The sequence below is a fragment of the Sturnira hondurensis genome, unplaced genomic scaffold, assembly GCF_014824575.4.
Source record: "Sturnira hondurensis isolate 20B ecotype Veracruz unplaced genomic scaffold, ASM1482457v3 Scaffold0020642, whole genome shotgun sequence".
Lineage (NCBI taxonomy): Eukaryota > Metazoa > Chordata > Mammalia > Chiroptera > Phyllostomidae > Sturnira > Sturnira hondurensis.
Window position 1 is genome coordinate 2706423 of NW_028093273.1, and position 16506 is coordinate 2722928.

A 16506-nucleotide genomic window follows, 5' to 3' on the forward strand; every position below is an offset into this window, starting at 1 on the left:
TTCTCTTCCCGAGTTGCACTCCACAACGGAGTGTATCTTATTTTCCAGGACTGAACTGGGGTCAGAGGTGGGCAAGATACTTTCTAACCGAACGGCATTTTAGAAATTGGAAAGGGAAAGAACATAGAAGTGGCTTCGGAGTGTCTCCGCGAGCAGATCGGCGCTGTTCGGAAGCTGGCTACACGAGCTCCACGGCCGCCTTCTGGCAGCCGCACCGCAGCGGTGCGAGGGGCTCGCGGGGTCGAATCCCGCTGCCTCCCGGAGGGCGGAGGCCGCGTTCCGGGGCGGTGGGCTGAAAGGCAAGCAGAAGCCGCCATATTCCCGCTTTACCACTCCCGGCGGGCAGCGGCAGGTTGGCAGCGGCCCGGGCTGAGCCTGGGCAACCCAGCCCCGCCCCCTGCGGAGGCGGCCGTGACCGCTGCGCCCGCCGGCCCCGCAGAGGGCGCGGGAGCGGGAGGCGCCCGTAGAGCCGCGGCGGGGGGGCGGGCCAGCCGGCAGCAGCGCGGGCTGGGCGAGAGCTGCACTGGGAGGCGCGCGCTGCGGCTGCGAGCCCAGGAGAGCCTTCCAGGAGGGGCCGGGCGGCACCGCCTCCCTGTTCCCTCCTCCTCTCCCACCACCTCCTCCTCCCGCCTCCCTCTCCCTCCCGGATCTGTGCTCCAGTTCAGAGAAAGAAGAAAATGTGTGTGTGTGGCGAGGGGGAGGGCGAGCACTGAGCAGCCGCTCCGCGCCTGGCATTCGGGGCCGGGGGTGGGCGCCTGGCGGAGGTGGAGGCGGAGGCAGAGGAGCGCGCGGCCTCCCGGCGGGCGGTGAACGCGGGCAGGGCGGAGGGCGCCCAGGAGCCGTGTCAGGAGGCGGCGAGGAGCGGGCGCGCCGGGCACAAGGAGCCGTCGGCGGCCGCTCTCTACGGAGACGCCCCGGTGGATGTGCTCTCGTCGTCCGGCGCAGGGCTTAGGGGAGCCGCGGCGGCGGCGCGGGGGGCGAGGCGGGCCGCCCTTTGCCGGGGAAGGAACCCCGGGCGTCTGAGCGAGGCCGGGCACGGCGGCCTTTCCTTGCGCGCCCCCCGAACCAGCCTACCGCGCCCGCCTTGTTCTTGCCGGCGGCCTCAACCTTCCGCTCCTGACACCCCCGGCCCTGGCCGCAGCCCCCGCGGAGGTTCCCGGAGCTCGTCCCGGACGCACGCCCGGGCGGCGGGGGCTCTACGGCCACCGCTGCCTCGGGGGAGCGAGGGCGGGAGGGTGTGTGTGCGTGCGTGTGAGCAAGGGGTGCCGGCTGGGCTGTAGCGGAGGCACTTTGGAAGAATGACTCTGGAGTCCATCATGGCGTGCTGCCTGAGCGAGGAGGCCAAGGAAGCCCGGCGGATCAACGACGAGATCGAGCGGCAGCTCCGAAGGGACAAGCGGGACGCCCGCCGGGAGCTTAAGCTGCTGCTGCTTGGTGAGTACCGCCCGGGGCCGGCTGCTGCAGAGGATCCCGCCGGGCCTTGGCGCTGCCCACCTGCCAAGCCCCGGCTCCCGGGTCGCTGCCTTCAGCGGCCCCCGCCCCCGGGAGCCCCAGGCTGGTCGTTACCCTCCCCAGGCGCGCCCCCGGGCACTACCCGCACCCGGTCCGGCGCGCGCGCCCGCGTACACACGCGCGCGCGCGCACGGGAGTCCAGCTGCCCTGCCCAGGTCCTCGGATTGTGTCTTTGGGTATCCCCGAGGGCCATGCATTCAGTGTGCGCCTTTATCTGCTGTGCATCAGCTGAATGGCAAAACACTTGGTGGTGGGGTGGGGGCAGACCCAGGGACTGGGAAAGGTGAGCAGAGGGGTTGAACTTCCATTGTTGTGGCCACGGCGTCCCGTGGGGTGGCGGAGTGGGGAGCTGTTTGAGTGTTTGTGGCTCAAGGGTGCGAGCAGAGTCTGGGCGTGTTGGGGGATGGCTTTCGGCTGGGTGGCCTGTGTGCAACGATTATCAATGTGTTCTGGGGTCCGGAGGGAATGGTGGAACGGTGGAAAGACTCGATAGCTACTGGATTCTCCAAGGAATGATGATGTGGGAGCCCAGTTTGGCTCTCCAGAGAAAGAAGGCTTATGTATTTGGCCGGAGGGGGGGTGGGACGACGGAGGCAAGCCCAAATGTGTCACCCAAGTGCTGTTCTTGAGCCACCTGATCATCGAAAGGAGGGACCCCAGAAGAGTTTGTTGGCCAGTGGATGGTGACAGGCGTGTTTCTTGTCTGCATCATTCCTTGCAGATAAGGATGAGGGATAGGTGAGCGCTGCGCTGTGTGGTTGTTGACAGCCACAGCATGTTTTGTATAATGAGGTAACCCAGATGTAGGCCTGTATTCACAATAGTTACTGCTGAAAACCAGTGCGCCTCTCAGTTACTCTCATGGAAACAAATAAAAACCTTTTGTTTAAAACGAACAGTATTTCAGTATGTTTAGAATCTGGGCTAGAAGGAAAATGGGAAATACACAGTAAAAATTTCTCTTTAATCTCTAAAAAAAACAGTTTAACATTCTTCCTGAATACTAAGGTAGTTAGACAATGCTGGTTCTCAACTTGAAATTCTATTGATTATTATCTCTGAGAGAATGTTCATAATAAGCGATGAGTGGTCACATACAAGCCAGCAAGCCATAACTCTTAGCCATTGTGGTAGGAAGAGCGAACAGCTTTGCAGTTACAGGCCTGAGAAATGCCTGTGTTTGTGTCCAGGGTATTTGCGTGTATAATGCGTTTCTTATACATTTCTGGGGAAAATAATGTATTGTCAATTTGGATTCGGGAAACATTCATTTTCTTTCTTGAGCATACCATCTCCTGGTTCAGGGAACCAATTGCCTTTTGTACTGAACTGCCTGTGTGCGGAATCATTTACAAGTAGGAACAAAACACAATGATCACAAATAGTTACAAATGGTGAATTCACATGCCCTGCTTTATGTCTTCATAGTGAAACCAGGTAAGATAAATGTGCACATTTATAAAGAACAGAAGGCAAAGCGCTGAATAAGAGTGGGCTTTAGTAAATGAAGCCAGGGATGGGGAAGTGCAATGGGAAAATGAAGATCTTTTTAAATTTTTATTTCTCATCTTGGGCTATTTGAAGTGGTGGAAAACATGTAGTTGAATGTTTCCTGAATTCTCACTGTTGGGAAGAAAATAGGGCAAGAAAAATGTATAGGGTGTTTATGTGCAGAATTAAGGGAAAATCATGCATGTTAGAGAGCCTTAAGAACTGTTCTCTTTTCCCCTGTTTACAGTCTTGACTTGTTCTGTCTAGTTCGGAATCCACGTTTGAGGACTCTCAGGCCAGGCCTGTTGCCTGAAATGTAACAGCTCTGGGCTTCTAGCGGGTCTGAGTTAGAGCCAAGGGGGTCTAACTGAGGGTCTAGGTTTTAACGTCTAGGAGGACTTTGGGGGAAATACACATATATGAATGCTTAATTACACACTGTATTTTAATAACACGCGGTGTTTTAAAAAGCGAACTTGGAGATAGGAAAGAAAAGTAAAACAGTTTCACTGCTAATGTGGGGGTAGTGTGGAGAATTTTTTTTTTGGTCTGATTAGATACTTGAGTAGGGTTTGATACACCCCTACCCCAGCCCCCTGATATGGCCAATTAGAAGTAGTAGAAGATATGACTTTCATTTAGGACCTACATTTATCAGTACGTTAAAAAATTATACAACTTTCTGTTAGAAATATGATACCTATACCTAGACATCATGTAAGATTTGCTACACCTTCATATCCTAGGTGTGTTGCTTTTATAACATAACTTCTATGATATGTACACTATTAATGTAGTAAATGCTATATGTTAATTGTAAGTTTGTGTGTGTGGATGGGGGTATGATTGATTTCAGGATTTTTTCAGTCCAACAGGGAAATGATGCTTGATCTGAACGAGGGATAGTACTGGGGAGGAGTTCCCTTTGAGAGGAATTCCTGACTTGCTGTTTTCATGAGTCTTGATATTCCTTCACTCATTTAAATGATACCTATCCGGCCCTGGCTGGTGTAGCTCAGTGGATTGAGCTTGGGCCTGCAAACCAAACAGCCGTGGTTCGATTCCCAGTCAGGGCACATGCCTGGGTTGCAGGCCAGTTCCCAGCAGGGGACAAACGAGAGGCAACCATACATTGATACTTCTCTCCCTCTCTCTTTCCCTTCCCCCCTAAAGATAAATAAAATTTTTTAAAAATGATACTTATCCAAAGGAGGTTATAGATGTATCATTTTACAGTTTAAAGGGTCACCAGTATTTTTAACTAGCTTATTGAAATTGAGGATTTGCCCTTATATTTAAATAAAATTCCTGACACCATTTTAATGGAAACTGGTTTATATGGCCAGAGACCCTTGCATTTGTTCACATAATTATTTAATTTTATATATGAATAGTGTGGAGAAATTATTGTAGAATGGGAAAATAGTGGTTACCTGCCTCCATGAGAGGACGGCAATAAAATTTGGGCTATTTTGAATCACATCCAGCAGTTATACCATTGTTTTCCAAATTGTGCAATACTTATGTATATTGACTTTTTATTATTCTTAAAAGTGAACTAAGCCCTGGCTGGTGTGGCTCAGTGGATTGAGTGTCCACCTGTGAACCAGAGGGTTGCCGGTTCAGTTCTTACTCAGGGCACAGGCCTGGGTTGCAGCCCGGGTCCCTGGCAGGGGTTGTGGGAGAGGCAACCACACATTGATGGTTTTCTCCCTCCCTTCCCTTCTGTCTAAAAATAAGTAAATAAAATCTTTAAAAAATGAACTCAAACTTACTACCATAAAATATCATATTTAATTCTGAATTCTTTTTTCCTTTAACTGATTCATTCTCTAAATTCATTTTTGTTAGTGTTTATTTCTTTGACATCTTTGAAAACTTTGTGTTCTATACATGTATGCAAGATAATACTTTAATTTGGTTGAAGTTTTATGTACTTTCTAGGTGTAAAGTACATTATATTTTGTTTAATTGATTAATATCCATTAATACTAACTAAATATTTCTATTGGTGGCACATAGGTCACACTATAGATCAGTAGCATCAATGCCTTGAAGTTGACATAAAAGAAGAGGCTTTGAGTATCTGATTCTAGTCACAAATGTTCATACTGAAAATTTTTTTGATTTCTTGAAGAAATATATTTTTTCCTATTTACCTGTTCTGATTTTGCATGTTTTTGAAATCTTTACTCTTCAGATCATAATCACCCAATAGAAGATTTATCAAACCTATTTATTTCTTGAATTCCAACTTTTGAAAACAGGCATAGTTTAGGCCGTTGTTCTTATATGGAAGAATGTATCTTCTGCATCTTCTGAGTGAATTACAGGTGTGACGATAGATTTTCTGTCTATTGTAGACTGGAAGCTTATGAAGGTAGGGGTTGTGTCTCTGTCAGTTACTGTGAAATTCCAGCTTCTACCACTGTATCTAACTTACAGAATGCCCCCAGTGTTTGTTGAATGACTAAATGTACTTACGATCCTCCTGATAGAAATCATAAAATAATGAATAAATTAGAGAGACACAGGGATATGTAATGTTTTCAATTTGTGGCAGATAAACTCATGATTTAAAAAAAAATTGTGTGCAACTGTTTGAACCAAATGAATACAAAAGCACTCCAGGATAGCAAGTGTTAATGTGAAATGTAACATCATGTATCAAACCAGTGTGTTACAGTTCTTCGCTGGGTGCATCTGGGAATACCAGTCATGAGAAGCTTTATGTATGAAAGTTTAAGGAAAAATGAAAAGGAAACCATTCCACGTCTGGTGTTGTGTAGAGAAGCTAGTTTAACCCTATCTCTTTTTTGCCATGCACTTCTCTCTGGGATACACTCGTCGGAGTACAGGTGGTGACTGAACAGATTTTTAAGATTTACTTATCAATGACATGAGGAGAACCACAGTTATTGAATACAGAATTTTAGGAAGGTAGAACATTTTAAATTTGAGATGTACATATACGTATTGAAAACTGTACAGCACAAGAAGGGACATAGAAGCCTGGGAATGCCCTGCCAAGTTTAGACTGTATGCAGAGTTCATTTACACGGGGTCTGTTTAAAAACACCCTCCCCACTGCCCCTCCATAGAGTTCACTGGAGGGACAATGAGGATGTTGATTGCCCGAATTAACCTGGAGGTTAGTGGCTGTCTAGGATGGCGACCCAGAACCACAAAATGAAAACACCCCTCTCAGCAGCCCTAATAACAGCATCTCCCTGGAAATGCCAAAATAGGGTGTTTATGAGGCTGCTTTATGACCAGACTGGTTTTATTTTTGCTACTCTTTGAGCTTTCAAATGTTGAATATGTTTCTAAATGTCAGGATTTATTTGGACTCATTTCCTCTTCTTTCTTCCTTTTTTTTTTTCTGGAAAAATGCTTATAGTTTGTATCTGAAGAGTGAAGTAGGAGCATCCCTCCTACAAATCACTAATTGACTTATAACAAAGCCTTTCAGAATAAGGTTTTGCATTGAGCCGTGTGAATTCATTGTCTAGAGCTGTCCATACTGACTGTCAGTCCCTTTGGTAGTTCTTTGTATGGGAACCTTGGCACAAATTAAAGCCCGACAGAACAGTGAAATTATCTCATGTGTATCCTTTCAATTATTTTTTATGTATGTTTAGAAAAGAGAACTGGAAGAATGGTTTAGTAGCCATTTTGTTTATTTCAAATAAGTTTGATAGGTTCTTTTTTCATTAAAAAATAAAAGGCCAGCTGCATTTTATAAGAGATAGCTTATGTTCAGTTTTTAGAGATGCCTGTTAAATGTAGTTATTATTTTTATTCCAGATGAATTTTTAAAAACCTGAGACAGTTTTTGGTTGAGATTGTGAGGCTCTGTGCTCTGCTAAACTTAGTGGGAAAAGGAAACCGATTCTTTCTTCAGGATGCAGGCGAACTCATCCTTGAAAAGAGATGAAGGCACTTTTCCAAAGATGGTTTTATCCCAGCATTTATATTAATTTTTCTTTAAGGGAATGTTATTTGTTCTGTCGATATTAATGGAAAGGTTGACTGGCTATTGTAGAGGGCAAGTAGGGAATGGAAAGGGTACTTCTTGGAAGAGAGAGAAGCCATTTTAAGAAGGTTAAGTTTGCTTTCTCCTCCAAAATGGGGAGGGAATCTGTTTCCTCTAGACTCTTATATTTTGGGTTGAGGGGAACACAAGTATTTGTACCAACAAATTTAAAATCTAGTTTCCTAGTTGAGGGGCAGGGCAGTGCCATTTTTCAAAAAGAAACTTTTTTATATCGTGGCTTTTAAGGCAATGTTAGGATCTTTGCAGAATTAATCCCAGGGAAGTGTGAAATAGCAATAGAAGGTAGAATGTGTAATTGTTGGTAATTAAATCCGTGGCAATAACTGACTGCAGTAAACAGTGAATGTTTTTTTTCTTTTGTTCTGCCGAATGGAGTAACATTAAAGAAGGAGCTATTATCAGACCCAAACAGTATTTTGTGTGAACAGCTGTTCCTAATAAAATTATAGGAAGTTGTTTGACAATCACCTTTGATTTGTTACATTACTGATATGTAAAAATCTGCCTGATTTTCTCATGCAGTAAAAAGGAAAAAAAAGGACCTAGACATGCTGTCGGAAATGAGTTCATAAATCCTAGGTGGTCATGAATCTGGACTTTGCAAACAAAAGCAAGCATCCATATTGCGCTGCTGAGAACCAGAAACCGAATTCCCTAAACAGCTCTGGAGTTGACCCGTCCTTAGGCCTAGCCGTGGCTTCAGAAATCAAGGCAGAATATTTTGTTAAAAACCGTTACGGTTCAATTTTAAGAACAAAATGAATGTTATTTAAAAGTTATGAAGAGATTTCAAATTCATGTATTCATCAAACTCTTGCCAGTTATTGGAAAATGAACATTTCCTCTTTTTTTTACACCAGGCGTACCATAAGAAAGACAGCTACATACAGAATGCTGGTCAAGTGAACAGATATTAAGCACTTAGTATGTTCAAGATCACAGGCTATATGGGACACTCCTTATTTCTTGTTTGCCAACAGGAAAGGCTACAAGCACTTGTCACATTTCTTGTTGTTTCACAGTTGACCCCCTCGGACTGACATGTCCTTCTGAGTATTATTATCCTTCCTGGCTTGGGCTTTTCTATTGGCGCTTAATACAAAGAAAAAGACAAAATAATCTGAAGGCCATTGTAGAAGCTTTCCGGGGATTACACAGCTGGGGAAAAGCAGATGATCTTAAGAATTTGAACTCCTGATATTAATATTTATTATTACTCCTGATAAATTTATTTATTTTTCCTTGGAGCATATACAGTACTTTTCCCCCTTTAACTACAACTATGAGAAACTTAGAAACCACCTGCCCTGCCTCTCTAACTGGATTGGTAGCTCCATGGTGGGGTGGGGGGTGGAGGGTGGGCAATGATAGTGGCTCTTGTTTCTTTGTATCTCAGGGTCCCGCAATGTGTGGTTGGATTTACAGGTATTACGTTGTCAGTACTTGGGTCTTATATAGGGTATAGGAGGGCAAGGGCCGGTGGGCAGCATGATTCCCAAAAGAAAGTAGAGCAGATGAAAGAAGTGAATTTAAATTTTTTGCTTTCCTCTAATGGGTATTATCTGTATGTTCTCCACTTGCCACTCCTGTTTGCTGTGCTGTGGGCCACCTGGGGCACAATGAAAGGGATTCTGTTTTAAAGACGAAATAGAAATATTCTTTGTCTCCATGCTTGCTTCTCATTCATTCTCCAGCGAGAATGATTCATTTGAACATTCTTACATTGTTTTGGGTTGAAAAGCCAATAGCATTTATCAAGCAGTTTGAATGGAAAACTGTTACACACACCAGGTCCTTTGAAATGTGAAAATTCCACACACCTTTATTACAGAATTAATCTTGGATTGTGAGCCATTGGATTACTTTAAGAAACAAAATATTTGTTTCCAGGAAGTGTGAAATGCATTGTGGAGTGGTTAAGGAGCTAGAATGTTATTAGTGCCTTTATGTTCCTGCACCTCATTGGTGGGAACAATAATTGATTCACAAATTAAAGAAAAAGAGCCAGAGTGAGACTTTTTGGCTCTGTTGCAGGAAGTGAATAGTAATATTTAAGAAAGGCACTCATGTATATTTCTAAGAGAAAGCCTCGTGTTTTTCCCTTTGGTGAACTAAAATCATGAATTAATTGCCTCTTTCAAAATTTGACTTTTTTTGATGGTATCGCTTGCTAAAAAAATTTACATAGAATGTTTCTTTTGCTTTTTTTTGTATTTTAAAGACTTTTTTCACCTCTTCTACTCTTCTTGTTTCTTTGTTATATTTTCTTCGGCTGAAGAGGCGGCAGGGTGATGACGGGGTCTTTCATGGGTTTATTTCCCGGTAGCTGCAGCCGACCAAGTGGTTGTTCCGCAGAGGAAGCCTCAGTGCCTTACCCACCCTTACTCAGTCTTCCACTTGCTGCAGCCCCCTCCCCCTCAGAAATCCTTCGGTGTGAATCCTGCCCACACATTCACTCTCTCATCATCGCTTCCTTAAAGGCTAGGAGGGGCTCCTCGGACTCGCTGGCATGCACATTTGTTTAAGATTTAGGGAACTTCCCAGTTGGTGCTTCTTTCCAACATCATGTGGCTGAGCTGGTGACAGGGGAAGTCGGGGGCTTTTAACACATTAAAAAGAAAGACACCTGTGAACGTGCTTTTGGTACATGATTAGCTTTCTTTAGCAACACTTTGGTGCGCAAAACAAAGTGCATTGTCATCGTATAAAATGTAAAATTCTCCTTTCTGTACCACGGGGTGGGGCCTTGCGATTGCTCGTGATCACCAGCGGGGAGTCGGTGAGCCAGGACGAGATAACTGTCGTGGGCCACTGGGTTTCAAAATAGGGTGGCAGCGCATTTGCTAGACGGGGAGAAAGTGCTGAAGGCCTGTGTTGAGTAATAGTTCAGGTTCCTCATTTGATGGTTTAAAAGTCCCCATCTCAGTGACTTAAGAGCCTTGTTACATCTAATCATGTTTCCATATGGATAGTTAGGGAGGAAGACATCAGCAGGGGCCTTTGCCTTTGTTATTATACCCAGTCAGTCTGCATAGGTTTTCTGGTTTGTGGTTCTGTTTCTTTTAATTTATTTTTTCTTTTATTTATTAATTTTTAAAGATTTTATGTATTTATTTTTAGAGAGAGGGGAAGGGGGGGAGAAAGAGGGAGAGAAACATCAATGTGAGAGAGAATTATGGATCGGTTGCCTCTCCTGGGCGCCCTCACCTGGGACCAAACCAGCAACTCAGTTGTGTGCTCTGACCAGGGATCCAGGGACCTTTTGCCTTTCTGGACGACCCACTCAGCCACACTGGTTAGGACTTGGGTTTCTTCTTTTTTTTTTTTTTTTGCTGATAGAGATACAGTGATATTTTCTTGCCATGTGAATTCATCTTTTAGGCTCTGGGCTTTTCAGAGCTCCTGCATTATATGGTTTTTCTGCAGATGGCAAAAGCAGTTTTCCTTTCGTCCTAAAGAGCTGACCCATTTCCTGTGACTTGTTCTAATAATACAGGATGACTTTAATTCTTGTTCCTAGTTTGCCCTTAAAAGAACGCCAGGGTGGTTGTTAAGTGTTTAACTCTCTTGTCACTCTAACTGTTGTGATAGAGTATTTTTGAAAATTGGTAAAGCGTGCACAGAGACTGGCAAGACTGGCTTTGTGAAAGTTAATTTGGCTAAACAATTGCATACTCCTTTTGGCTCTGCATGGTGGTTTAGGCATGTGTATTTTTTCTGAGACTTGTAACTGGAAGGTGGTTAAGTCTCCTGCCCTACTTCCTCTAATGTGAGGGTGTTTCGTTTGCTTGTTCCTTTACTGTTTCTGTAGAAACTTGCGGAATGAAGAGATTGGAGCAAATCTAAGGGCCATTTGAACTTTGGAACTTTCTCTGCTTCCCCTCTGCAGCTTTGGCCATCTCGGCCAAATTCTGCCCAAACTCAGCCCTGGAAGCTGGGCCTGAGCCCAGGCCCTCTCCACAAGTGATGGGATGTCCAAGGAGGTGTTGCCAGGGCTGGTGGACTCTCCTCCTAGCCTCCCTCACTTTCCTCTTTTTTCCTTCGGGAATAACTTTGGTGCCTTTCAGGCAGCTCACAGGGCCCTGTGGAAGGATGGTGAGGAAAGTCCAGTGAGGAGGAGGCATCAGCGAGTCTGTCCAGAGTTGCCCCTCCCCCTGCCTGGCACGCTGCTGATAGTTTGTTTCACTGCTTTCACACGGAAGGGTATCCAGCGCCTCCTGCCGTATCAGCATGGGTCTCTTGCTTCCTGTAGGAAGGGCAACATCCTGGGAGGCACAGAGGTGGGGGCCCGGAGGCTCAGCGTTCCAGTGGGGTCCTGCCCAGGTCTGCGGGTTTTCTTCTGCCCTAGGCAGCTACCTGAGATTCACCACTGCTTTTTGTTTTTGTTTCATTGGGCTTTAAGCAGTGCTTTACATTTGTTTACCAAGAATCTCTGCTTCCCAGGCTGCTATTTCTGCCAGTTTCAGTGAGAGCAGGTTGGCCTTTCGGGCCTGGGCACTTGGAGTGCCTTACCCCCTGACAGGGGCACCTTTGGGGGACCCTTCGTGCTTGGAGCCAGTAGGCCCTTATCCCGGACCTTCCAGGAAAGATTTGGAATTAACCCTTGGATGGACCATTTGTGTCCATTTGTTCTTTTATTACTGTGCCCATTTCATAACCTACCTTATGTTTTTCCAGCTTGGGCCTTTCATTGAAGCTGGAAAAACATAAGGTTGAACCACATACATAACATAAAGTAAGGAACATTTGAACTGTTTTGTTTGAAAATATATCTGTGTGTGTGTATATATATCTCTGTATATCTCTATATGTATATAAATTTTATTTTGCTGTGGCCTCTGAACTGTTCTCAGTCGTCAAGGCCATGGTTAGAAAACTTTAAGAAAGCAACTTCCTGTATCTCGTCTGCATTCTGGAGAAGACCAAAGAAGGAGCAGCTAGACTCACTGCTCTTTCTGAAAGAGCTGCACTGTTAACAAGACCCAGTTCTACTGGACGCACCAGGCAGGCATTTGGCATTCTTTGACCCCTGCTTTGCTCCTGGCACACGGCTTTCTCGTTATCTTATCAGCTTCAGGCTCACTTACCTTGGTTTCAGATTTGGAGTTGGACAGGTGCGGGGGTGGGGGGCGGGGGGAGACCAGTCACAGGCAGAGGAGAGTCCTGGGGGATCCAGGGGGGCGTGGCAGGGCAGAGTGCTGTTCTGGGGGGTGGGGCCGCTGGATCTGCACTAGGCCCTGGGGGGAAGGAGAGGAGAGTGAAGGAGAGGTGCCCTGTGTGTTGGCTTGTGTCCTTGATCAGGAAGAGCCAGGCCAAGCAGCTTCCCCTCGTCAGCTCCACTGCCCTACCGCATTTCTTTATCATTGTCGCATCTACCCTGCCCTTCCTCTCCTTCCTCTCTCAGAGCGAGGGCTGGGAGATGAGCAAGTGTAGAAGCCTGAGTTGTATGGGAGGGGTTTTGTTGCAGGCACTTTCCTGTTCTTTGGCTCCTGGAGGTTGTTAGGTACACCGAGCCCAGGTACTATGTCAAGCAGTGAAAAAACCCACTCATGTATGAAAAGGAAAACTTACAATGTGACTGTGTGGTGGTTTTTTTTTTCTGTCAGTTTTTTAAAGTGATGGAAATGCATCCCTTACTGGATTGAGAACTCTGCTTATCTGGTGGTAGGTTATGAGAATGTCTCTGGAGAGACCCTTGTCTAGGAAGTCTGCTTCCATCTGGCTGCTCCCTCCCTCCTACAGTAGAGCTCCTTTCAGTTGCCCACGACAGAGATTAGGTAAGTAGTGTCATGAGATATTCTTGACCCGTGCAGTCATACCCTGCTGGTGGTGTGTGTTATAATACAGGCATACCTTGGAGATGCTGCAGGTTTGGTTCCAGGCCACCGCAATAAGGGGGGTTTTGCTGGTGGAGGCTCTTACCTTCCATTTGTAAAAAGATGCAACATCTGTGAAGCATAGTCAAATGAAGTGCAATAAAACAAGGTATGCCTGTTTAGAAGTAGTTAGTAATTTTTAGCTGCAGAAGGCCACTGTCTTCCGGATTTGTTCTCTTACGAGCTGTTCGCCTTCTAGGCCATCACATCCAAGCCCAGGGAGTGGACTTTTTCCTCAGATTATTCAGGGTCCCTAAAGCGTACTTTCAATTATGAGCACCATTCAAAATGGGCTACATTTGTTCATGATAGAATTAACTCAGGATGATTTCTGGACTCATACTGTAGGCAAATATATTTTGGATAATTTGAATAATTCTGAATAATTTGAGAGCAGAGGTAGGGAGTACTGAAACAAAAGGGTACTTGAAAGCAATCTTTTTTTTTTTTATTCCCAATAACTTCCTAATGGGTCAGGAACTAGTGAATTACTGTAATGGTAGCTCCTCTTGGAGCCAAGCAAGGATCAGACATGGATTCTGGAAATGCAGGTCCCCTGATGTGTTCAAGGCCTGGGGGTTGGGATGCCCTCTGCGCATTCTAGCTTCTCCTGTTATTGTGGGGCCACTGTCTAAGGTGTTTTCCAGAGCACATTAGAAGTAACTCAGAAACGTTGGGCACCTAACATCTCTTGTAATGATGAGCCCCATAATTTTCCATCTTACAGGACAGAGGTTATCAGACCTGTGTATTGCTTGGTCAGTTTTGGATAAATAATTTCTTTTTCCCTATCTATACAATTCTTGGCAAAAAGTTGCATTTTAATGGAGGAAATCATAGGACTTCGTTAATAGTTCTTCAGGGAAATCTTGACTCCAAATGTATTTTCATGAAAATCACCAGTTATGTTGTTTGAGAAGCACATTTTCTTTAGGGCTTTCCACTTCGGGCCATGTTGACTGTGGGAACAGAGATTCTTGTCTAGGGTTTTTCTAAATCCCCAGGGTCTTCTCTGTGAATTGCTACTCAGATTACAATGTATTCTTCCCAGAATTAATTAAGGCATTGAGCATCCCTAGTTCTGAATCACAGGATCATGTAATTTATTTTTTTCTATTAAAATGTTCTGCCCTGGCTGGTGTAGCTCAGTGGATTGAGCACAGGCCTGTGAACCACACGATCAAGGTTCGATTCCCAGTTAGGGCACATGCCTGGGTTGCAGGCCAGTTCCCAGCAGGGGACTCACGAGAGGCAACCATACATTGATATTTCTCTCCTTCCCTCCTTCCTTTCCCCTCCCCTCTAAAGATAAATAAATAAATAAATAATATTAAAAAAAATGTTCTTTTATGTATAATGTATCTTCAGGCAGTATGCTATTGCTGAATTTACTTTGTTTTTATTGTCTTTTTAGAATGAAATAAGGAAGAACATTTGAGATATATGTCTTCTAGTCATATGGTTGCTTTCTAAAATAACAAAAAAGTTTAATGAGAAAACTGTTTCATAGGCAAAGTTTGAGTCAAGGAGTATTCATATTGCACTTACAATTTTCATATTGCACTTACATATTGCACAATTTTCATAAATTCTCAAGAAATACTCGTATGTTGTTTTCCTGTTAACCTTTGAAAGAATGACAGCCCATTCTGTTAATAAATTTTTTGTGTTTTTTCATTGATTTTGAAAATTTACAAATGGTGCAATGGTTTTTTAATACAAAGTTTGAAAAAAGGATTTAACACTTATTCATAAATTTATTCAAAATGTACTAATCTAACAAAAGAAACATGATTTTTTTCTATGTTCCTTTCTAGTCTGTTTTATTTTTGTGTTTCTTGCCCTGGTGTTATTGTACTGTACAATTTAGCATTATGTGATAAATATTTTCTGTGTGGCTGTGTAGGCTTCATTTTGATATTTGGAGTTGCTGTATGATATTTTATTAGAGTGTGTGTGTGTATATATATTTTGTTCATATGTTTGTTACTTCGTTCTCTCGACTTTTAGGTTTGTCCGAGTGTTTCTGTTTTCAGAATAATGCTTTGATGAAGTTCCCGGTGGAGATCGCATTTTTAAAACAGACATGCCCACTGTTGTTAGATTAATAGGCATGTTGTTTCTAGGTAGATGGTATGATAGATTTTATGACTCTTGATTCTATACACCTAAAAATTTTCCAAAATGGTTGTATACATTTTGCAACATCATGAGCGATGAAAGGGTATCAATACTAGGCAAAAATGGTACATAATTATAAATTGGCATTTATTTGATTACTATTGAGAATGATCATTGTCCATATGTTTGTTTCTGGTTGAATTTCTTAGTTTGTAAGTTGTCTGTTCATTTCCTTTTCCTCTGTGAGCCCTGAACATACAAATGAAATTAGCCTTTTAAAAAAATATTTACTGCACATAACTTAAACCCAGTCTGTTGTTTTTCTTTTTCTTGCTATTCTTTAATACAGAAGTTTTTAATTACTCTGAAGCCAAATCATGGGTTGGTCTTTTGCCATTGTGTTTTAAAATAAAAATCTTAATCTGCTTTAGATACTCCATGAAAGCCAGAATTACTGTGTTGTTGTGGGTAAAACTAGATTGAATGTTGCATTGTCCTTTCTCTTTGAAAATGAAAATGAAATACACATCTAAAGTGACACTGTCACAGATGACACCATATGTGCTGTAACAGGCCTTTTTGGTCCAGTCGTATGTAATGGATCTCTCCCTGTGGTAATACACTCGAACCTCGGTTCTCGAACAGTTCTCCTCTTGACCAAATGAGGAGAACTGTCTCAGTTCTCTAACAAAGCTTTGAGTCTCAGTTCTCTGCCCGAAAACCCTTTCATGCTGATACCTGTTTGATCAGTCACGTGCCTGTCTCTCAGGCGACAAAGGAGACTTGGTTTTTGAATAGATCGCTTCTTGAATGGTTTTCTGGAATGAATTCAGTTTGAGAACCAAGGTTCCAGTCTGTAAATCTCTTCCATCACATTTTTTGGCCTTTCAGTATTCAGTGTATTTTTTGTCGTTGTTCCATTGTATCTCGCATCATTCAGTGGTACACTGTAACTAGTTTGCACCCGCTCATGAAAGCCACTTACATGCATTTCTTCTAAACCCTGCAATTAGTGACTTCATTTTGGTAGGTTAAAACCAGCCCTGGTGAGAGCATTTACCACAGAAGTTGGTAAATGCTACAAATCAGGGTCTCCCTTCCCTTCCCCCCCAGATCTAGTTGTGAAGTCCTTGCCAGCACAACACCCTTTATACTTGATCCCTGGTGATGGATATTTAGCTTGATTCCATTACAATTTATAACCAGTGTTATAGTGAATGTTGTAGGGCATACATTTTTGTAAGCTTATGCCATTGCCCTTTCAGTGAAGGTCCTCAGAGTTAGGCCATTATTTTAAATTTGGATGCACATCACTACTTTATAATATTCACCACTTTGCCTTTGAGAAAGGTTTTATTGGTTTCCTTTCCCACTTCCAGTTTATTTAGTGATTATTTTGGTACCTTTCAGTATTATTATGGTTTTGTGAATCAAATGGGGGAGAAAAGA

At 43.8% G+C, this 16506-nt stretch overlaps 1 protein-coding gene across 1 annotated transcript in view; it reads left to right on the forward strand.

Annotated features, from left to right (window-relative positions):
* The first annotated feature begins 537 nt into the window (after positions 1-537).
* Positions 538-16506, forward strand: part of GNAQ (G protein subunit alpha q) — a 263208-nt gene continuing 247239 nt past the window's right edge. Inside the window, exon 1 of the mRNA XM_037030330.1 lies at positions 538-1434. Within this exon, the coding sequence (XP_036886225.1) occupies positions 1299-1434 (136 nt within the window). The 5' untranslated portion in view covers positions 538-1298. The remainder of the gene's footprint in view (positions 1435-16506) is intronic.